Source organism: Grampus griseus (genome assembly GCF_964374135.1).
Source record: "Grampus griseus genome assembly, contig: HAP1_SCAFFOLD_50, whole genome shotgun sequence".
Classification (NCBI taxonomy): Eukaryota; Metazoa; Chordata; class Mammalia; order Artiodactyla; family Delphinidae; genus Grampus; species Grampus griseus.
The window spans coordinates 753,455-776,290 of record NW_028133393.1 but is presented as its reverse complement, the minus strand read 5'-3'; the positions used below and the strand labels follow the sequence as shown (position 1 = coordinate 776,290).

Sequence of the window (22,836 nt, the reverse complement as noted above, 5' to 3'; positions counted from 1 at the left end):
CTATCATCACCCCGAGGCCGGTAGCACCCTCCCAGGCATTCAGCATGGCCTGCTCTGGGCCCGGCCCCTCCCCCAGGCCGGCTGCTATGACGAGCACCACCTTCCCGTCGATTTTAATTGCGTGCTTTGTGCGTGCGGGCCGGGGCCACATTCGAGTTGCTTTCCGATGGATCTGCACATCCATGTCTGGCTCAGAGTAGGTCCTCGACAAATATTTGCTGAGAAAGCAAATGAATGAATCCTTGCTCATGAAATGTCACACCCACTGCTGCTCAGGGCTGCTGGCTGGCAGAAGGTGACCGTGTGCACGTGGTGACCTCGGGGCAGTCCTACGTGACTAAACTGAGCTGCGGCACCCTCAGGCTTCCAGGGACCCAGGTTCCCACGGGTGGCTTTGCTGCTAGCGTGTCCTCTCACCAGGTAAATTGTTTACTTAATTCATACGGAGCGCAGCTGAGATCATTTTTACTAGGTTGCTAGTAAGAGAAACAGGTTCCCTCCAGCCTTCTCCCCAGTAATAACATCAATACTCCTTTTAATTTTAACCTTCTTTTGGAAGTATTTATTTGTTCTCAGTCAGAAGAACATTACTCTCCCAGGATCTGGTTTTTGCCCTTCTGATTCCCTGGTACCACCAGTACCTAAAGCAAAATTAAAAAAATAACCTGAACTATTACTTCCCTGTCGCTGCCAGATCAAAACGTTTGGACCTTAAAACGATCCTTGATCCTGCTGACCACTTCCGGTTAAGGCCACTCTCTCCAGCTTTCCAATGACACGTACCAACACCACTTTATATCGTGGCCAACCAATATTCTAAGATTCTTAGAAATGGACAAACCACCTGCTTCTTCTGGTTGTTCCTGAAGAGAAGAATTCAAGGTGCTAAGTAAGTGTCACTTTAGGCTCTGGTACCGCACTGGAGCATGTCACGTGTTCCCAAAGGATGGGGCTCCTTCCAAGAGAGACCTCCAAGCTGTGCAGACGGAATCATCTAACACCTGAATATGAAGATCCTTGGGACTTTCAACCCCCATATTCACGCCTAGAATTTTAATAAGACCCCATGCCAGGTACATATTCATATTTTAAGCAATCTTTAACAACATCTGCAGTAGACATGTATCTTCACATATAAACTTAAAAAAATACTTTAACATAATACACCGTACTGCACAGAACTAGAATTCAACATGTTACAGTGCTAAAATAGTCATATAAATATCATATATGGATGTATTCACTGCATTAGAAAAATTCACCTATTAGGCTATTAAAAACCAGTATCTGCAAAACCCAAAGAAAAACCATTCTAACAGTAGGAACACTAAAAATAACAACTATGAGGCTTATATGCAAGTGGTGGGAAAGAGGATTCTTTACATCTGCTACTGTCACAACAGGCACAATCTGAAATACAGTTTTACGTTAGCAGTGTATAAAAATACTTTTCAAAACAATACTTTTGATAGGTACAGTACCACTTTAAAAAAAACCCAGCTGTGTCGTCACTCCATTTGAGGACCTACCTGAACAATTCTATTTACTGCTCTCAGCGAGCTCACAAACACCAGCCTAGAGAACAAGCTCCTCACATATGGAGGCACACTGCACGCACACACGGCTGTACAGTCAAAAAACCTCCTACAGCTCTGGTGAATACTGATGAGTCACTGACTGACAGGCACCAATCTCAAACAAGGCATGAATGATGCTTGGAGCCTGTTTTCAGTTCCAGGTTTGGCATGGATGAGCAAAAGAGGACCAGGGAAGGTGGATTCTGTGTGTATGCGGTTCCTCTTCCACTAGCGGACACGCCCCAGAAGACGGGTTTAATCTGGCATATCAATACTTAGCTTGGCGGGCGGGGGAACGTATTTTCCAGGGCTCTGGGTTATCGCCGCCCTGGCCTTCTTTCCAAACATCGGGGCGGTTTTAGGCGCTTCTGGAGCCGCTGTTTCTTCAGCATCTTCACTACCTTCATGATGGAGATCATAGGAAATGTTCCCATATTCTCTTAAAAATGGGAAAACTTCGAGCAGAAACTGACAGAAATCTCTGCGAATACCAAACCACCAGTGGTTGCCCCCTTTCCGCCTAAACGTGGTGGCCGTCAACGTGATTAACGAAAGCCAGAGGGGGACGAATATGGAGATGAAGGAGAACGCGTTGTGGCCGTCCAGCCTGTGCACCAGCAGAACCTCGAAGGTGAGCAGGGGCACCACGATCGTTATCCAGCTGATGGCCATGGTCACATGTGTTCTGCGCTGCTCGGCAACCACATCCAGGGAGCGCAGAAACAGGAGGGACCAGACGATGTAATACAGGACCACCAGGCAGAGGAACGACATGAGGATCCAGAGGGGCACAAACACCACCAGCCACGGCCAGTGGATGATCCGGTCCAGCCTCAGGGCGATGAAGATGAACTGCAGGATGTTGACGGAGCACAGGATCTCCAGCTCCAGGGACCGGTCGTGTCGGAAGCCCCACACGCAGGCGGCCACGGACACGGGGGACACGAAGAAGAGCGGCATGAAGACCAGCAGCCAGAAGTGGGTCCCCCGCTCCACCCTGTCGCAAACCAGGACCTCGAACATGAGCAGCAGCAGATGGATGCCCACGGCGATCAGCATGGCCTTGAACTCCACGCAGGCCTCCCCCTCCGCGCGGTAGCGCGGGTTCCGCGCCCAGACGCCCGCGCCCACCGAGGCGCCCGCGAGGACCAGGAGCTTCCACAGCCAGATGGGGGCGAACACGGCCCAGGAGCTCCACTGGATGACGCCGTCCAGGCGGAGGGGCAGCAGCACGGAGAAGAGCAGCAGGCAAGCGTAGATGAGGAACTTACTCGGGTTGAAGTCCTGGAACAGGCCCCTGGGGTTCATGGCGAGGCCGCTGCCCGCTCCCCGGCGGGCGCCGCGTCTGCGCCGTTCCCGGCCCGCCGCTTCCCCCGCCGGCCCGCGACGGCTCTCGGCGGGCAGCAGCCGGGAACCGGCCGGGAGCAGCTTCCGGCCCGCGGCGCCGAGGAGCCGGAACACGTGCGCGCGCGGTCACGTGGCTCGGCCGGAAGCGCGTTGGGCGGGGCGTGCGCGCCCGCCCTCCCCCGGCGACCGGCGGGGCTGGCCGGCGCGGAGTCGGCGAGCGGGGTCCTCTCTCCGCCCCGGTGCCCGCCTTCACCCCGTACCCATTTGCAAAGCAGCTACTGCGTGTGGCGCCGGGAGGGTCGGGGCGGGCGACTGGGGCCGGGTGCCTGGCGCGCTGCTGACGCCGCGGCCGGCCCGTTGGCAGCGAGCGGGCCGCGACCTCGGGCGGACGCTTCCTGGCGGCGCCGGGAGCAGGGAGGTGGGAGTGAGCTCATATCCTCCGTGCCGGGGCAGGGGCGGGGCCGGGGCGGGGCCGAGGAGCGGTGGGCGCGGCCTGCCGCGGGTGCCCCACCCTCGCCCGCTGCCGACCCAGGGGCTCCTGCCCGCGCCGGGGAGGCTTGGCGCCGAGCGCGCTGAGGCGGGGAACGGTGTGGGCGCGAGGCCGGTCGCGTGTGGGGGGTTGCGAGCGGGGGAGTGGGTGCCGTGACTGTGAAAGTGCTGGGCGGGCGTGCGCGCGCACGTTAGGTGGCGGGTCTGTGCCTGTGCCGGGGTCGGGGGGGCCCCGTGGGTGCGGTCTGCGCCGGGAGCGGGGTGCGGGGCTGTGCCTGGAACGGACGGCTTCCGGGGCCGGTCCCCACCTGGCGGGGCACCGGCAGTCGTCGGGCTGCCACGGTCCAGTCTCGGGAGCTGGCTTCCCCCAGTCGGCATCCACATGGTGTTGGTGAGGCCGGGTGCGGACCCCTCCCAAAACTCTCCCAAAGCTTCACCACCCTCACCTCAGCCGCGGCAGTCGGGCGTTCTCGGGAAGGGACTCCCGGCCGAGTGAGCCCTGCCAGGCCTCAGGGTTCAGCCCCGATCTCAGACACGTGTCTTCAGGGCCCCTAATTTGTGAGGAGCCCCTTGGGAGTCATTGTGGGGAGACCGTTAGCTGAGTGGGGTGCCAGCCTCTCACCCCCAACCCCTTCCTCCCATCCTGAGTCGCTCTAACATGTCTGTCTTGCACCTTGGATTTTCTTTTACTGTTCCCTTTCAGAAAGGGATTTGTCAGCTAAAACAAAATTTTAAATTCCAAACCCCTCTACCAACCCTCTACCAACTTCATAGTGGGCTAATAGAAGCACTTGGGACCGTTTTGAGGGTGAGATGAATGAATACATGGAAAACACTTTGCGTTTAAAGACATGTGAGATATCAATGTTACCACAGTGGGGGAAGTAAAGCCTCCAGAGGGGAGGGGCCGGCTGGCAACTCCGCAGGGAGATGGTGGCCCAGCCAGGTCCTCTGGACCCTGTTGAGACAGGCAGGAATCCTGTGGCCAGATGACCTCAGGGCCTTTGCTGCCGGCTTTGTGGCAAAGAGGGGAGTTTGGAGGGTGTTTGCTCCTCTCTGCGGCTCCTCAGGCGCCTGGTTCTCCTCGTCCAGGTAGGGGGATCTTGCCATGGCCCCTCGCCATCTGATGTGTCCTTGCTGCCCCCCTCCTGAGAGAGGTCAGAGCCCACTTCCGGGTTTGAGGTGGGGCCACAGGGAAAGGGCTGCTGTCTGCCGGCCCCTCAGCCAGCTCTCCTGGGCCCTCTCTTCTGTACATGGACGCTTCTCCTTGGCTGTTTTCCCTAATGTGACCAGTCTCTCAGGGACCTGCTCTTGTTCTTTTTTTTTTTGGCCGGGCCACGAGGCGTGCTGGACCCTAGTTCCCTGACCAGGGATCGAACCCAGGCCCCCTGCAGTGGAAGCGCAGAGTCCTAACTACTGGACTGCCAGGGAAGTGTCTGCCCTTGTCTTCATGTTGACCGTTAAAGCTAACAGATTGTTTGCTCTGTGCCAGGGGCTGGCGACCCAGCCACCCGTGAGGCTGGCACGCACCTCAGAGCGTAAAGGCTTTCATTTACAGAGCACGTGTGTGTGTGTGTGTGTGTGTGTGTGTATGTGTCAGTGCCCGGGTCCCCCCGCGCAGGCCTGCCATGCTGAGTCAGTGGGGACGTGAGATGTGTCCCCATCCCACCACCTCACCGTGAGTCCACCTCACGGTGGACTCTCAGTTTCCAGTTGTGGCCGTCACAGCTTGCTGCAAACGTAGCAGCTGACAGCAGTGCCTGTGGGTCAGGAGTCTGGGCGTTGGGTGCTCAGCGTGTTCTCTGCTTGAGTCTCACGGGCCGGAATCGAGGACTGCGGTCCCTTCTGGAGGCTCTGGTGGGAGTCGGCTTCCAGGTTCATTTAGCTTCTCTGAGTTCAGTTCCCTGGAATTGTGTGTGGGACTGAGGTTCCCATTTCCTTGCCAGCCGTCAACTGAGGATGGCTCTCAGCCACTCGCATCCCTGGTCGGTGACCCCTTCACAGCCACCGATGTTGGGCTGAGTCCTTCTCCCACTGTTGAATCTCTCCGGCTCAGCCTCCTGCGGCCTCTCTGCTGCCTGCCTTTTCTGTTTTTAAGGACTCGTGTGACTGCGTTGGGCCCAGCTAGATGGTCAGTCCCAGTGCCTCGACCCTGAGCAGCTGGGACTAGGGCAGGAGTCTGGGTGGGACCACAGCCCCCTGGCCCCAGGAGGCAGGATCCCCCCGCTGAATGTCCTCCAAGTAGGTGGCTGGGGCAGGGGGGTGACCTGGACAGAAAGCCCAGGGACATCTTCCCTTTCAGGCCCGTTTGGATTTGCTTACATCGGCTTCTTCACAAGGAGGCCACAGCCCACCTGGCCCTTCGTGTCACCCTCGGCGCCCCAGTGCCCCTTGTCCCCCATCCCCCAGGCTAGCGTGCAAATCCTGGTGCTGCTGTCCCTAAGCTCCGTGACCTTGGCAAGCAGCCCAGCCTCCGGCCCCCATCTGTGAGATGGAGATAACCTCACAAAATTGTGAGCGTAAAACGAAACAATGTGCTCACTGATCCTGCCCCGTGGGCGGCTGTCGTTTCTGTCTTGGCTGTAAAGGAGGCATCCCTCCTTCGGGAAGCCTGTCCTCCCTGCCGTGCGATCAGTCCCGGGGCTCACAGCACTCTCCTTGCTCGCCCGGCTGTCCCTGGCACCCTCTGCATCTCCCAAGGGCAGGGCCCCATCTTTCATGTCCGTATCCGCAGTTTCTAGCACAGGCCTGTACACAGTAAACGTGTCCGGGAAAGCACAGGCGGGCAGGAAGGACGCAGCTGATGCGGCATCTTTTCCACGTGCTGAGGAGCGGGCCAGAACAGCTTGTGAGCCCAGAGGTGCTGGGTTTGCAGGGAGGAGTCTGGGCTCCCACGAGGACACCTTGGAGCAGCTCAGCCCCTCGTACCTGCGCCGGGCTCAGTATTTCAAAGCTCTGTGTCATCTGAAGCTCGTGTGGTGGCAGAGGTGCGACTCTCATTTCACAGGTGGGGAAACTAGACGCGACCACAGTCTTCTGCTGAACTTGCAGCTGCAGACTTTCTTCTGAGCCCTGCTGTTGGCTCCGCTGGTAGCCCGGCCTGTGCTGTAGCTCAGTCTGGTGAGAATGGCCCCGCTAAAGACCCAGACTCTGGTTGGGACCCCTGGAGACTTAGCCTCACGTTTTAGCAGCTTCTCCTCAACTAGTGTATTCATTTAACAGGTATGTATCGAGCATCTGCCCCGTGCCCTGGGCGCCGTCCTGACGTGGGCTGCAGCATTGCTCAGCTCCGACCGCTTCTCCCATGCAGGCCCCTTCCCAGTTCAGGAGTCACCTCCTCCAAGAAGCCCTCCCTGACCAGCCCCTCCTTACGTACATCACCCTGTTCTGTTTCTCCTGTTTCCTATATGGTCACTAAATACATGCTCACTTTAGGAAAATCCAGAAAGTGAAGAGTTGTTTAAAGAGAGAGAAAACTCTGGTCTTACTACCTACAGAAAATCCATATTAACATTTTAGTGTAGTTCCTTCCAGCTGGTCACGTCTGCAAAGACGTGTCATTATCCACATGCCATTTTATTCTGCTTTTTGGTTTAACACGAATCCTGTGACTCACTTATTTACACGTCTCTGGATCATGCACCGAACAATTGATGGTGTCTTACAGGCGCCGTCAGCCTGTGTTGAAACTTAGCTCTTCCAAAGGGGTCCTGTTTGCTTCTGATGGTCACCTGGGGGCACTGCCAACTCCAGAAGACTTTGCATTAAATTTCAAATAAATTCGGTTACAGCATTTGCTCGAGGTGTTTTCAGACCACATCTGTAGCGCAAACTCAGACTCCAGCCTGCGTGAGTCCTGGCTTGTTCTGTGTGTTCCCTCCCCACACCCGGGGCCAAGGTCGACACACCATTTCTGTCTGACAGGGCTGTTTGTCATTCCCCTTCCGTGCAGGGAACAGCCCCTTGGGGTCCCAGCTTTACTTAGATGCCTCTTACTAGCTACCCCATGCTGGGAATTCTTTTTCCTTCCTGGTGCATGAGACAGCGGTGTGTCTTATAATCCACGTTGTCTTCAGTGTGATGAAATATGCCACAAAGAGGAGCGCGTCTCAGATGCCCGTAAACACACCTTTATGAGCACCTACGTAACGGCTGCACGTTGCCTCCCGGGGTCGCCTGCCGTCCTCTCCTAGTCCCTTGCTGTGTCTTGGGGTAATTTGTGTTCTTTTCTGCGGTCTTCCTTACTCGACACAGCTTCCTCTGCACTCACATGATTTCTTTCAGGTAATTCCTGGAAATCGAATTGCCAGACTGAAGAAATGAATATTCCAAAGACCCTTGACACATAAAGCCTAGTGTTTTTGGAGGTTGATTTTTTTTTTCTTTCTTCTGTGTCATCTTTGCAGAAACAGAGTTGGTGCGAATCTGCCTGTACTGGCAGCAGCTGGCCGAGTGCTTGCGGGCTGGGAAACTCCACAGAGGTGAAGAATTAACGTTAACGAGGTAAAAAGGCCGAAATCAAAGGTAGACTCAGGTGTCGGGCTGCACAAGATTGAACGTCAACTGAAAACTAGGACTGGCTTTGACGTGTGTGTGCGGTCAGTGGTTTACTGGGGTCGATCACAGTGACCTCCGAATGTTAGGAACCCATAAACTGAGCCCTGGGATAATTTAATTTAATTTAATCCGAATAGAGTTAAACCTTATTTATTTATTTTTGGCTGTGTTGGGTCTTCGTCGCTGCTTGTGGGCTTTCTCTAGTTGCAGCGAGCGGGGGCTACTCTTCGGTGCGGTGCGCGGGCTTCTCACTGCGGTGGCTTCTCTTGTTGCGGAGCACGGGCTGTAGGTGTGCGGGCTCCAGTAGTTGTAGCACACAGGCTCAGTAGCTGTGGCACACGGGCTTAGTTGCTCCGCGGCATGTGGGATCTTCCTGGACCAGGGCTTGAACCCGTGTTCCCTGCGCCACCAGGGAAGTCCCAGGAGTTAAACTTTATTAGTTCAAACTCTTTTTTGTGGTTGTGGTTAGAAGCTTCCTGAATGAGGGAATGTTGTTCAACAAATGGTAGGCCGCTCAAGCATCCACCGTTTGTACTTAATTTGGCACCACCAGAACTTCCCTGGTGCCCAGTGGTTAAGACTGTCCTCCCAGTGCAGGGGGCCCGGGGTTGATCCCTGGTCCAGGAACTAGATCCCACATGCCACAACTAAGGAGCCTGCTTGCTGCAACTAAGACCCGGTGCAACCAGAATAAAAATAAATAAATATTTAAGTAAATAAATCGGCACACCTCGACATCTTCAACAGTTTGCACGTGTCATCCGAGCCTTCTCCAGTCTCACGTACGCTATTAATTTACTCGGCCAAAGAGTCCTCTGTGACGCTGAGATAACCCTCGCTCCTGCTGTCGCCTGGATTTGCTGTAAATTGCGGGCTGCTGTGTCGTGGATGGATGCTGTCTTTACCGGGGCAGAAACAAGACTGTCCAATTTGGGTCACAATTTCACCCTGGGTGCCTCTCATTCTTTCACGGACTGGTGTGAAGTAGCAAGCAATAATAAACAAACCAGTAAACACAAGAAATGCCTCTGCCTGTCCTTCAGAGCCAGGCCCTGCAGTCACCCCAGGAACCGTAGGGGGCTCCTGCCTTCAGAAGGCTGTCAGTCTGGCATGTGGGGCACAGGGGGACACGGGGTCACAGGGCGTGGTGTCCCTGCTGCACAGCTTCAGTGGCTTCTCGTTTCTCAGGACCAAAGCCAAGCTCCCCGCTGCCCTTCAAGGCCTGGTGGACCAGCCTCCGCCAATCTCTCTTGCCTCATCTGACCGCTTGGCCCACGGCTGCCTCAGGGGCATCGTGGGCTTGCCTGCCTGCGCAGATGCCTCCCCGGGGGACGTGGCACTGAGCCTGGCCCCGCACACGAGCTTCAGGCCATCCACGCGTCCCCCATCTGTGGTCCCCTCTGGGACTGGTAAGTGCCAGGCCCGTGGCCTTGGCCCCAAGGACTGCTTACTCTGTCATACAGGCAGAGGGCACAGACACGGCACACTGTGTGTGCACAGTGTGTGCACGGCACACCCAGAGAGCTGTCCAGAGGTCCCTGGGCTGAAAGGGACCAATGGTCAGCTGAAAACGAGAAAAAAGAAGCACTGGGGGTACACCGTAGGGTGAAGGTTGGGTGATGGGGGCAGGAAGCTGGAACAGAGCCTGGAACTAGACCGATGCTGGGAGGTCCCCGGGGCGGTAGTCCCCAACCTTCCCGGCACCAGGGACCGGTTTCGTGGAAGACAGTTTTTCCACGGTGAGGGGGGCACGGATGGTTCAGGCGGTGATGCGAGCCACGGGGAACGATGGGGAGCGGCAGGTGAAGGTTCGCTCGCCCGCCCGCCGCTCACCTCCTGCTGTGCCACCCGGCTAACAGGCTGCCCACCGGTACCGGTCCACGGCCCGGAGGTCGGGGACACCCGCCCTGGGGTATTTAAGATGAGTCACGGAAGGGACCGCCTGGATTCAAATCCCAGCTCTGTCATTCAAGCAGACGACCCAGCGCCTGTGAGGCTTGGGTTTCTCCTCAGTGGGACGGGGATGGTAATGTTAGCCTCATGGGATGGAGGTGGGAAGACAGAGGTGTAGGGCTGGCACATCCGGTCCATGACCAGTATCTGTACACACACCCCTACTTCCTCTATCACCTAAAGGAGAACTTCAGTTCTGTTAGTTAAATAACTAACCCAGATGACTGGCAACTAATTCACTTCTCCACCCTGGGCCCAGGTCTGCTTTACCACGGGCCAGGGCAGGACAGAAGTCTCCAAATTCAGGTCCCAATGCAGCCCTGCTGGCTCAACCTCAACCCAGACTCCCCAAATCAGAGTCCTGGGGGCCAGCAGCTGGAATCCAAACGTTTTTAAAGCTCCCCAGATGATTCCAGCATGCAGCAGGCTCTCAGAACCCTCGGCCAAATGGCCCCTGAAACGTCGTCTTAGCCCTGAGGGTCTGTGTTTCTCTTCCCACCAAATGCCCCGTGCCTCCTCTGTGGGGGTCTGGCGTCCATGCATCTGGTCCAGAGCTCACCTGCTGCTGACTCAGGTGATGAGACCACGAGGAGGGACCACTAAGTCTAGGAATAAATCTCTAGCCCCCGCCCAGTGCCCAGCCCTGGAGGTGGTTCAAGGAGAGGAAACAGCCAACCTCTGAGCCCCGTGCTGCTTTCTCACCACGAAATATCTGAATCTAAATGGAAAATACATCTTTAGGCTTGGAGATGCCTTACAGCATCAAAACCGAGCCCAAGCAATCCCTTCCTTCTCGTGTAGCAGAGAAAATGAAATTCTGCAGAGTTCCTGCTGGTCCTAGACTTTTCCCTTTTAAGAACATCAAATTACTTACCTGTCGCTGAGGTTCGTTCCAAGTTGCCCCTAACGGCTGTAAACTTCCCGGCTTTATCTAGGGAGCCCTCAGGGCGGTGAATTACTGTTCACAGAATGAATTCCCATTGCAAATCCAGCATTAGCAGATTTCCCCCATGAAGACAGATAATTTCTTGAACTCCAAGTGATTTTATGGAGCAGGGGGTTGAGGGAAAGAGGTTTTACTTTACAGTCTCTAAGTGGATGATTTTAAAAAGCTCAGTAAAATGGTTTTACTGGCCATCAGGGCCACCACAACAGATGTATCCACAAAGGAAACGCCATCAATTACCCGTTGGGATGCTGGGGTGTGTGGGGAGCGGAGGTACGAAGAACACCTAGGATGTTTTTTCTTAATTAACAACAAACGTGAACGCATCTGGAAGTAAATAGAAGGCCCAGTTTTCCCCTTTTGGGCTGAGAGGGTCTTCGGGAGCGAGCGGCAGGAAAACAGTTTTCACTGTTAAATATGAAACCGATGACCATGGCAGTGACAGAGTAAGAAGAACCGCGGTTTATTCGCATGGGGAGGGCGGCGCTCACATTCCGGGCGGACACTGACCGAGTGTCTGACCAGGGCCACGGCCGGGCTGTGGACCCGGGGTCCCTGCCCTTCGCTGCCCTGTCTGCCCAATAGCGCAGGGAGAAGACAGAGCACCGTCCACGCTAGCGCTAAGTCGGACACACAGCCAGGAAAAACCCAGAGGGTTTCTGCCAAACAGCTGGTGAGAAGTTGTTTGTTTGCTTGTTTGTTTTTTCCTGTCATTTTATTACAGTGAAGTTTAACAGCAGAGAAAATCACATGACCTTGGTGGATCGAGAAGTTGGCTTTAAGGAATCATTTCCTAAATAATCAATTTCTCACCATTAAAAAAAGTATGTTTTGACCTCGGGCGAATACAGAGGGCGGTGGATGAGAACCTATTTTCTGACATCATAATACAGGCAGTGCTGGGAGGGGTCCTTGCCCCTCCCCCAGGGCCCCGGGTACTGGGAGACCTGCTCACCCATCGCAGTCACGGCTGCGCGGAGCAGCGAGCTGGGTGAGGTTAGTGGCCGGGCTGGCGGGGAGAGCAGGTTTTTCTCCTTTTCTTGTGAGCTTGGCCGGAACGTGAAATTCCCGTATCTGTCCTGGGTAGCGCAGTCCAAGCAGCAGACTTTGCCGGCTTCCCGTGAGCGAGGTTCTGCAGCGGCTGCTGCATTGTCCCCATCTTCCAGTGGAGAAGTCTGGATGGAATCACCCCTTCGTTTCCACCTGAACACGGGGACCAGAGGAGGTGGGGCGGGGAGAACAGGGCCTCAAACCCGGGCTGGGTCTGGCTTCTCAGCACACGGAGCAGGCCTTGGCATCAAGCTGCGTTTCCTCCCCTCGAAAAGCAAACACCCTCAGCAGAGCTGGCGAAGGGCATGGTTTGGGGCCCTGCTTCTTCCAGCTCCTTTGTCCGCTGTTGTGGGTCCCTGTGCTCATCCTGCCACCGCTCCTGTCTGCTGGCCGGGCTGCTTCCCGGCCTAGTGCCCTTGGGGCAGCTTCTCTTTGCGGGGTAGCGCTGTGGGCCTAAGGCTGGGTTTTCTGTGGGGCGGCCCTGGTCCGGATCCCCGCTTCGCTGATCACTGGCTGCAAGACCTCAGGCACACAGCTCGGTCATCGCACCCCTGTTCTCTTTACTGTTAGATGGGGCGATGCTAGGACCCAGGAGGGCAGCTGTGGGACTGGCAGAGGGCAGGCTTGGGAAGCGCCGGGCCAGTCCTGGCGTGCGGGAAGCCATGCCAAGGATTGTCGGCCGCCCTTCTGTTTAGAAAGCCGTCGTGCCGCCTTCAGCCTCCGTCCACGGATTCCCTTGGACAGAGTCCGGGGCGTGCTGGCTGCCAGCTGCAATGCTTCCACTCCAGTGTGATCCCTTTCTCTCTTGTGGAAAGAGGTCTTGTAGAAGCCGTGTGCTGGCCTCTGTCAAGGTCAGCACTTTGTATGCAGCTTTGGAGAAGGGAGTGGGATTTTATTGCCTCTTTGGTGGGAAAAACTACGTATTGTTTGGGTCCGTGCTAAACCCTGACGCCCTTGTGCAACGGGGACAATTCTGCAGCGGTGGATCCACGAGGGAGCCGGGCGGCGGGTGGGGGGGGGGCGGTGTGGCTGTGTGTGTGTGCTCACGCGCGGGGTTATCTTTTGTCCTCAGAGCCAGGACCCCGTCTCTAGGTGGCATTGGAGAGGGTGGGGGGCCGGGGGGCCCATGTCCCCACCCCTAAGGCTGGATTCAAGCTTTTGTTTTTTTTAATTTATTTTATTGAAGTGTAGTTGATTGACAGTGTCGTGTTAATTTCTGCTGCACAGCAAAGTGATTCAGTTACACATATATACACTTTTTCTCATGTTCTTTTCCATGACGGTTTATCACAGGATGTCGAATAAAGTTCCCTGTGCTCTGCAGGAGCCCCTTGTCGTTCATCCATCCTATAGATGACAGTTTGCATCTGCTGACCCCAAACTCCCACTCCCTCCCTCGCCCGCCCCCGACCCTCAGCAACCACAAGTCTGTGCTCTGTGTCTGTGAGTCTGTTTCACAGATAAATTCATTTGTGTCATATTTTAGGTTCCACATATAAGCGGTATCATATGGTGTTTGTCTCTGTCTGACTTACTTCACGTAGTATGAGAATCTCTAGGTCCATCCACGTTGCTGCAAATGGCATTACTTCATTCTTTTTCATGGCTGGTAGTATTCTCAAGCTTTTGTTTTGTCTGATCCCCTCCTTTGGACGCAGCTGGATTCCTCTCTTAAGTAAATCATAGTGAACACTTGCGTGGCCTGTATGCTGAGCCGGGACAGCTGCAGGCTGGGGAGTAGGTAGGATCGTTGTCTGCATCCAGACCCTCGAGGGTCCCGAGGCTCAGAGCAGACAGGACTTGCTCAGCTCAGACGCTGGGGCAGCAGGGCCGGTGGGCACAGGTGGGCCAGCTCCAGGGTCTCGGTGCACAGCCTCCTTCCACCCAGTGAGGAGAAAGTACCGTTTGCTGAGCGCCTACTGTGTTCCAAGCGTGATGTAGGAAAACGTTACTAAAATCCCTGATGCATTCCTTCCTCCCAGGAGGAGGGAAGGATGGGCAGCAGGCGGCTCTGCCCCCCTGGGCCTGACTCTGCCAGCCTGGAGCTGATGGCACGAGGCACTGTCGGGGCCGGCGGGGCCATCGCAGGAGGAGAGCAGAGCTGCGGGCAGCCTCGGCTCTCCTTGCAGGCAGACAACCCGGAACACAGCTGTGGGGCTGGCTGAGTGTCCGCCCGTCCCACAGGGCCTCCTTGAGCGCGGAAGCTGTCAGCCCGGCCCCCAGGGCCGCTCGCCCAGGCTCATCGCACAGGTGGGCACAGCCCAGGTGCCTGACGGTTCCGGCTTCAGGGTCACGGCCTCGCCATCGGAGCCCTCATGGGACACCCAGGAGCTCTGACTCGGCACTTTGGGTTGCAGAATCCAACAAGCAGTTAGTGTGGGCTGGTGGGGAAATCCGTCTGCTGGTGGTTTGGGCAAACCTCCGATCTCTTGTGAGACAGAAGGTGCAGGGTGTGCGCTGGGGCTGCCGCCACCAAGGGGGACCGGGACCCGTTCCCCCGCCGCCGTGGCCGCCTGCCGAGTGCGGTGGGTGAAGCCGGGCTGGGGCTCTCCCGGCAGCTGTGCCTCCCCCGTAAGTTCCCCCAGTCCTGCTTTTCTCGCGCCCCGAGCGACAGCGCCCTGCACCCCCAGGCAGCTCCTTGGCTGCCGCATCACGTGGTCAAGGTGAGGGCCTAGGTGCCACCCGCCAGACACAGAGCCAGGAGCCTGGGAGGGCCCTGCGGGGCGGAGGCGGGGAGCCCTTGCTGCCCGGCCTCCTTGCGGCCTCAGGGCCTGGGGCTGCCCTCTGAGGGCTCTGGGACAAGCACAGGGAGCCTGACTTGTGGGGTCCCAGATCGTAACGGGGGCCTCTGTGTCAGGAGCTCGTTTCCTGTGGGTGGGTTGGCACCCTTCCTCGCTTGCTGGGCAGACGGTCCCTGCTTCCCCGTCACCTTCCGCGTGCTCCGCGGCTGAGGGGCAGGGCTGCGGGGCTTCCGGGCATCGGCAGGCGTGCGGTGTGTGGCGAGCTTGCGAGGGCCGGAGCTGGGGGCAGCTCGTGGGCGTGACCTCGGGGGGGGACAGCGGTGAGCGGTCGGTCCCGAAGCGAGTTCTGAGTTCCCGGTGCAGGAGTTGGAGCTGGGCGGCTGGGATGAAAACCAGGGATCCTAGCCGAGCCCACCCGGGGCTGGAGGCTCGAGCACCATGGCCTTGGCTCTTTCCCCCGTTTGAAAGCAAGAGTGTTTCAAGGAGGCAAAAACTGCAGAAACAGGTACGAAGTTTCTTATTAGAGACACAGCACAGCCTATGGGAGAGCACCACGCAGAGAAGCAGTGTATTAATTGAAGACAGAAGCAGGGCGGAAATACACACCCGGAGAGAAAGGTGTGGGCGTCCTCTCTGCTGAGGGGCTCAGCAAGGAGGCGATTTAAGTCCCTTCTGTAGGACAGGCCTCTGGCCTTTGTTTACCTTTGGCCAGTTGTCTCCTTTCTTTTCTCACACCTGACTGGTCCCAGGACCCTCCCCACACGCGTGCGTGACTTTTTGCTGCGAGGGATCCCGGTGCAGAGGCCTGTGGGTGCGTGTCCACACTTATTATGGGGTGGGGCCCCTCCCTCTTGACCCCCAAGCGGCCTTGGTGCGCGAGTGCAGGCAGCACGTTTTCCTTGACCGCCGGAGAGGGCGCCTCATCTCTGTACTTCAGCAGAGCTCGGCTTCTGCCACCAGCTTTGTCCCTGGAGCGTGTGGGTGAGACCCGAGCCTCAGCGTTGCTCCGCGTGACAAAGCCCAGGTGTCCGGCCTAGGGGCCCATCCGTCTCCTTCCTCAGGACCCCAGCCTTCCTTCCCCTGTGCCCTCCCACTTCCTCGGGCTGGACTCCAGTTCTGCGCCGACACCCTGTCTGTCTGTCTGTCTGCTGGGCGCCGGCTCCTTTCTGGACTTCGCTCTTCCGCTCCGTTTCCCTCTGCTCTCGCGGCTCCCTTAGCTTCAAGTGAGCAGAGCTTTGAGCGCCAGCCACGTGGGCCGAGGGGAGGGGCACAGCCGGCCTCGCCTTCCCCGGGCCCCCCTCCCTGTGCCCCCCGAGGGCACCTGAATACCAGCACGATGCCCGGCCACTAGCGTGTGGTCGGCCTGTCGTTGTGCAGTGAATGCTTATCGAGTGCCGGCATCTCCGGGTGTTCAGTGGGCGCCCGATGATGTCACCGCCCCCCCATAGTTTAGATGTCAGGATTTGAGGGCGGCGGCAGGAGGAGGTGACCGACTCTACCCCCGTCAGGTTATCTGTCCCCCGTCTCAGCGCATTCCAGGAGGTCACATGCTGATGGGTGTGTGGCCCAGGTGACCTGTGGCTCTAAAGGTTCGGGGCGGGAGGGACCACAGGAGACGCCGCGCCTCTGTTCCACATTCTGAAACGTGCTGTCCCCCTTCTGAAATGGTTCACTTGCCTTATCACTGAGCGTGGCAGCCACTGGGGAATTTCTGGAGGGAGGCGGGGGTCCTGGAAGGAAACCGCCCTTGGCCCCACTGTTTCCTTAGAAGCCCAAACACAAAGAAAGGGTGGAGTAGAGGTGGAGCTGCGGAGGGGCTTGTTTTTTCCCTTCCGATCCGGCCAGCCCCAGGCAGAAAAGGAAGGCTGTTGTCCTTTTAGTCCAGTGCTTCGTTTCCTCTCCAGAGGGTCTGCATGTAGCTGGGATTTTGGCAGCTGGGGACAGGGCTGGGAGGAGGGGGGTTTCTGCATGAAATCATGGTCTGCAGGTGGGTGCAGCGAGTGGGACCCAGGTTGTCCTGCCGGGCTGCACGGTGCCCCTGGGATTCAGGTGTTAGCCTTCTCACGTGGGAGGAGAAGCTCAGAGAGGTGAGGGGGCTTGCCCAGGGTCACACAGCAGGTGGTGATGGGGCGTCCCCTTTGGTGGGAGAAACAGCAGGATACACACAGGCCTGGGTCATCCCGGGCCTTCCCTCCGTCAACGCTTCCCACGTCCACCTGCCAGCCTCGCGGTGGTGCCTTCTGCTGTGCGTGCCCCCGGGTCAGTGAGGGGCGGCTTCCAGGCATCAAGCACGAGTGCTGGGGACTTCGGGAGACGGTGTCCTCACGGTGGGGTTTCCGGCCGCCACCGATGCTTCCTTTGGGTGGGGCAGTGGGAGCCCAGCTGCAGGGGGAGAGGGACGGCCTCTCCTGGGGACCTGGAACAGAAGCAGAGTCATTGCTGGGAGCTGGCAGGGCAGCCGCCGCCATGGGGCCCTGATCGCGGCAGTCGCAGGGCGGTGCGCCTGGCGGGGCTCGGCTCTGGCGCCAGCAAGGAAGGCCATGGGGGCCGCGCTCACCCGGCGGGGAGAAGCCGCACCCCTTGCCTGCCCTCTGCCCCCACCCCCAGAGGGCCTATCCTGAGCCTGCCCAAGAGGGTGGACGGAGGTGGCCCCAGCTGTAAATAATCCCCGGGGGCCACAGGCTCAAGGTCCCCCGCAGGGAGAGAGACAGCCCGTTTGCCTCCCAGGGACCCAGAGGACCAAGAAGGAAGCTCAGGACAGAATCACGGCTCTAATACCCACGATTTGCCGCTGGGAGCGGGGTCCAGAAACAGGGGGAACTGCCACCTCACATCCCTTAGGATGGCTGCTATGAAAAAGCAGAAAATAAGTGTAGATGTGGATGTGAAGAGATTGGAACACTTGCCCACTGTTGGTGGGAATGTAAAATGGTGCAGCCACTGTGGAAAACATTGTGGAGGGCCCTCAAGAAGTTAAGAATAGAATTACTATATGATTGCAATTCCACTTCTGGGTATACACCCTAAAGATTTGAAAGCAGGATCTCAAAGATACTTGCATGCCCGTGTCCATAGCAGCATTATCCACAATAGCCGAAAGGTGAAAGCACCCCAAGTGTCCACTGATGGGTGAATGGATGACCAAAATCTTAGATGTATATATATATATGACACATGCTACGTGGATGAACCTTCAGGACATTAAGTGATGTGAAACAAGCCAGTCACAAAAAGACAGATACTGTATGATTCCATTTATACAAGGCCCCTAGAGTAGTCAGATCCCTAGGGGCAGAAAGCAGAAGGGTGGTTGCCAGGGGCGGGTGGGGAGGGGGCCTGGGGAGTTACTGTTTAATGGGGACAGAGTTTCAGTTTTGCAAGATGAAAAGAGTTCAGAGATGGTTGCACAACGATGTGAACGTGCTTAATGCCACCGAACCGGGCACTTGAAAATGGTTGAGGTGGTGAATTTTATGTTGTGTATTTTACCACGGTTTAAAAAATAATAATAAATGAATTCAAAGCAAAACAAAGTCAAGGAAACGGATGTGAACCAAAGGGCCCGTGCAGGCCAGGTTGGCGTCGCATTATTTAATCCCCAGCATCCTGTGTGAGCTGACTTTCTCCTGCAGGCAAGAACGCTGCGGCTCACGACCTCCCCGGCGGTCTAGCGGTTGAGACTCCGCGCTTCCACTGCAGGGGGCGCGGGTTCCATCCCTGGTTGGGAGGCTAAGACCCCACATGCCGCACGGCGCGGCCAAATAAGTAAATGAATAAAAATACTTAGAAAACTGAGGCTCAGAGCCATGACACAGCTTGCCCAAGGGCCCTCGGCCAGGCTATGGCAGGCCGGGATTTAAGTCATCTTTGTGTTACGGGTGGGAGCTGCTCCACTGTTCGTGCTGGGTTGCAGCGTCCGGCACTTGGCCTGCTGGGGCTCCTCACGCCCCCAGGACAGCAGGAGAGAACGTGTACTTGGTGGTGAAAAGGTGTGCACAGATCAGAGAGGCCTGAGTCATGGGGAGGCTTCTTAGAGGAGGGGGTGGGACTGGATAAGGCCTGGAGGGGCACTTCCTCCCCCATGCCCCCCCCAGGGGTAGGGCTGCCACACACCATCTCATGTGAGCCCCGCTGTCGTGGCTGGGGGGACACTCGCATGCCTTGGGCGGGGGGTCCCTCTGTCTGGGCCGGCCACCCTCGCCTCCCTTCTGGGCAAGCCCAGCAGCTGGGGCTTTGAAAACGTTGGTGGGTGTGGGCCACTGATATTTGCCCAACCAGAGATCCCTGGGCTTGGGCAGGCTTGTCAGATTTTGCAGATAAAAATACAAGAGGCCCAGCTGAATCTGAATTGCGGTCATCAGTGAATAACCTGTAGTATAAATATGCCCGCAGTGTTGCAGCTGTAGTCGACGTGGCCCCCTTAGTAGTCGCGGCCGTTGTCCACTGAGGGAGGTGGTCTGGGTGTTCCAGGTCAGGGGCCTGCCGGCATTGGTCATCAAGGCCAGGGCCCAGCCTGTCACGGCTCTGCTGAGACATACGCGGTGGCCTTGGGTCAAGCCGCTACCCAGTGTGAGTTGACCAGGCTGACAGCAGGGTCTCTAATCGCCAGGCGTGAGTAAGATGGGCCGTGTGCTTGACCTGCTCTGCGTGCCACACGGAGCCTGCAGTGAGGGACCGGTGCTGTCAGCACGTTGGGGGCCTGTGCTCCCGACCTGGCACGCTGGTCCCTGCATGTGCCTTCCCCGCCTTCTGCTGTACCAGTGCCTCCAGACGCAGCCCTCTGGCTGCCACGTACCTTCTGCTGTGTGTCGACCACCTCACATCGGCCTCACCACACGTCTCCAGTTCAGTGAATGCCACTGCCTTGTCCTAGAGCCTCCTAATCCTATCCTTCCAACCATTCTCTCATCCATCCACCCATCCATTCATCCATCCATCCATCCATCCGCCCGCCCACCCATCCATCAGTCCATCCGTCCGTTAATTAACAAGTATTGAGGCTTACTATGTGTCAAACACTGAAGCAGGCACTTTGCATAACATCTCAGCTGTAGGAGGGATTAAAGGAATTAATATTTAAATGTGAGTGGCTGATGACAGCCATCAGATATGAACAAAAGGACCCAGTCTCCCGTGTTTCAGCAATAGGTCATCTGGGGAGAGATTCTCTAGCCTGCCCTTTATTTTATTTTATTATTTATTTAGCTGCGCCGGGTCTTAGCTGCGGCATGCGGGATCTAGTTCCCTGACCAGGGATCGAACCCAGTTCCCCTGCGTTGGGAGCGCGGAGTCTTAACCGCTGGACCACCAGGGAAGTCCCTGGCCTCATCCTTTAGACGGCAGCCACTCCTCCAGGGAAACTCCTGGAGAGGGCTTAGGCTGTGATGAGGTGGGAGCAGGAACACGGGGTGGGGCCTCGAGAGCAGGGAGCTGTGCTGGCGCTGCCAGAGGCGTGGCCTCCGCCTTGTCGGGCGCCTGTCGGGAGGCGCAGAGCACAGGGCCCGAGAAGCACTCTGCCCTGACAGCTGGTGCCTGGCAGAGACTTGAGACTCTCACGAGACGGAGAAGACCGAGGTCCAGAGAGGGGAGGTGACTTGTCCAAGGTCACACAGCCTTGCAGCCATGGGACTGGGATAAAGAGTGTGGACTTGTCAGGCACACCTGGTTTGAGGCCTGGTCTGCCTCTCGACCTCACTGACCTACCTGTGAATTGGAAATCACACCTCCCTCTTGGACTGTGCGACACGAGACATGCTGAGAACCCACTGTAAACTGCTCGGCCTGGGACGTGGCGAAGTGCAGCGGGGGGACGGGCTGGACCCCAGTCTCAGCCGAGAGGCTCCTTGTGGCCTCAAACCCACCCCTGCGGCCTCCTGAGTCTGGGCCTCGTCTCCTACCTGTGTGAGGTGTGGGCGGGCCGGCTGGCCCTTGCCATCATGCTGTGGGGCTGTGCAGCCCCCTGGGGCCCGCCTTGCTTCCTGGGGTTTCCGGGTCTGAGTGTCCTGCAGGATGTGCCACCTGCGAGGGCTGTGGAAGGAGGTCGCCACCCCATCCTTCTGGGGCTTTCCCAGCAGGGACCCGGCCTCCATGGGAACCTGCAGCTTTCCCAGCCCTGGGGGCCATGCTCACCTCATTGCCACTTTAACCTTGTTCCTGTCTACCCAGCTTCTTCTTGGCTGTTGTAAAGAATTAAAACTCATGTTTTAGTGGTCTTGCTGCTGGAGGAGGGACTAGGGGCTGGGGGGCGGGGCTGACTTTACTGGTGGTAGTTTTCCTTTCCTTCCAAAGCAGGGGCCCCTGGCTCAGGGGTCCCTTATCCCCCACTGGCCACCCCACATTCCTCAGCCCTCTGACCCCTTAGCCTTGCCCTGCTCTCTGGAGCGGACGCAGGGATGAGCTGGGCTGTCCATAAAAAAAGAAAAGCACAGTATAAAAAAAGTGCGGCTCACGAAAAGAATCACGGAGCGGGGGAGGGGCAGAGTGACAGTGGCTGAGGGGCGGGGCAACCCAGCCGCTGGAAGGGGGCGGGGCAACCCAGCCGCTGGAGGGGGCGGGGCAGGGGCGGAGGTGCAGCCCAACTCCTCCCCCAGCAGCCGGCAGGCGGTGAATGAGGCCTGGGGCGCCTGGTCCGCGCTGGGAGGCCGCCAGGAATGCTCTGGCTGCCCTAGGCCAAGAGCAGAGCCAGTTCAAGGCCAAGCTCCGGCCGGGCTTGACCTCGGGCTCTCCGCCTTGGTCCTCTGTGCTCAGGGGCCTCGTCTAGAAAGAGAGGAAGCGCAGCAGCATGGGCTGCGCGCGGGCGGGAGAGAGCAGAGGCCAGTGCCCGCGGCGCACCCAGCTCCTGGGGAGGAACTTTCCCGGCCCCTTCTGGGTTCTCCCGGCTGGCCTAAGAATTAACTAGACGCAGGGCAGATTCACAGGGGAAGTCGACTGTAATTAGGTACATACAGGGGCCCCCTAAGAACACGGGCCCAGCACAAGTCACGCAGGTGAGGCTTACGCGCCATCCAGGAGGAGAACGGGTGCGGTTGGCCTTCAAAGGGGACGAAGGCAATTTACAGGCAGATAAAAGAAGCAAATGAGCAAATGTTGGATAAACAGATGTTTGCCGGGCTGTGCAGGGGCATTGGGACACGGAGGTGCTCTGTGATCGCACGGGCCTTGCTAGTTTCCCCCGTCGACCACCCCTCACTCGTTATTATATTACGGTTTTCCGCAGCGATAGTTCTTCCCGGAACAGGCCCTCCATCTAAATTCTTTAGGCGGTTAGTTAGGGGGAGGGTCGAAGTCTTTTGGGCCTTGATTGTATTTAGCTCAAAATAATGTGCAAGTCGAAGAGACACATCTTGGGGTGGCAAGGTTCGCTCCCCTACACAGCCAGCATCACTTCTTTCCTCATCCCTCCTCCTAGCTCAAGTTTGTGTGTCCCCGCGTCCTCTGTGTCTGTCCGTGTGTCCACCTAGCCGCCCAGAGCTAGGCTCCGTGGGGCTCATGCATCTGCAGCTCAGGAGCACGGCTGGGCTGGGAGAGAGGATTGTTCTCATGCTGTTAGAGGGGGCTGGCTTCCTGGGAGACCATGGCTAGTGTTTCGTGTTGGAGAGAGCTCAGCACAGAATCCAGACACTCGGGGCTCATTTTCGCTCACCCTCGAGGGCTTTGCCGCTGTCACCCTGCAGGACTTTTGCTCTGGTTACCTGGAGGTCAGCACTGGATCTTGGTGGTGGTTACTGTGGAAGCACAGAGCACGTGTGTCCCCAGAGTGGGAAGGGGAGAGGATGAGCTGGCACATGGTGGGTTGAGCCACAACGATGAAGACTTATTACTTAATGGCAAGACAGACTTGCCCTCATTTCTGGGGGACAACTCTTGGTAAGCTGTGAGGGCAGAAGGATAAGTGCAGCTGATTCAAGAACTCAAACTAGCAAGGAATCATTGTTTTCTGATGTGCGTCCCAAGTGGAGTCGCCTCTTTTGGAAGGGGAAAGCTCCTCCACCTAATTACGGGGCTTCTGCAGGGCAACTGCTGGGATGTCGTCTGGGTAGTTCCTGCTGCCTGGCTAGGTCCGTAGAGACCACATAGGAAGGTGGTAACGGTGAGAGAGAAGCTCTTGATAAAACAGTCTTTTTCAGTGACAGTAACTAAACTGAACACCAAAGGCAAGATTTTGAACACGTTTAGG

The 22,836-nt window shown here is 57.2% G+C and overlaps 1 protein-coding gene across 1 annotated transcript; it reads right to left on the bottom strand.

The window, feature by feature from the left end:
* Window positions 1-577: 577 nt before the first annotated feature.
* TMEM185B (transmembrane protein 185B) lies at window positions 578-2,886 on the bottom strand. The gene has a single exon (XM_082682071.1). The coding sequence runs from the start codon at window positions 2,883-2,885 to the stop codon at window positions 1,833-1,835; it is 1,053 nt and encodes a 350-aa protein (XP_082538197.1). The 5' UTR covers window position 2,886; the 3' UTR covers window positions 578-1,832.
* Window positions 2,887-22,836: the final 19,950 nt, after the last annotated feature.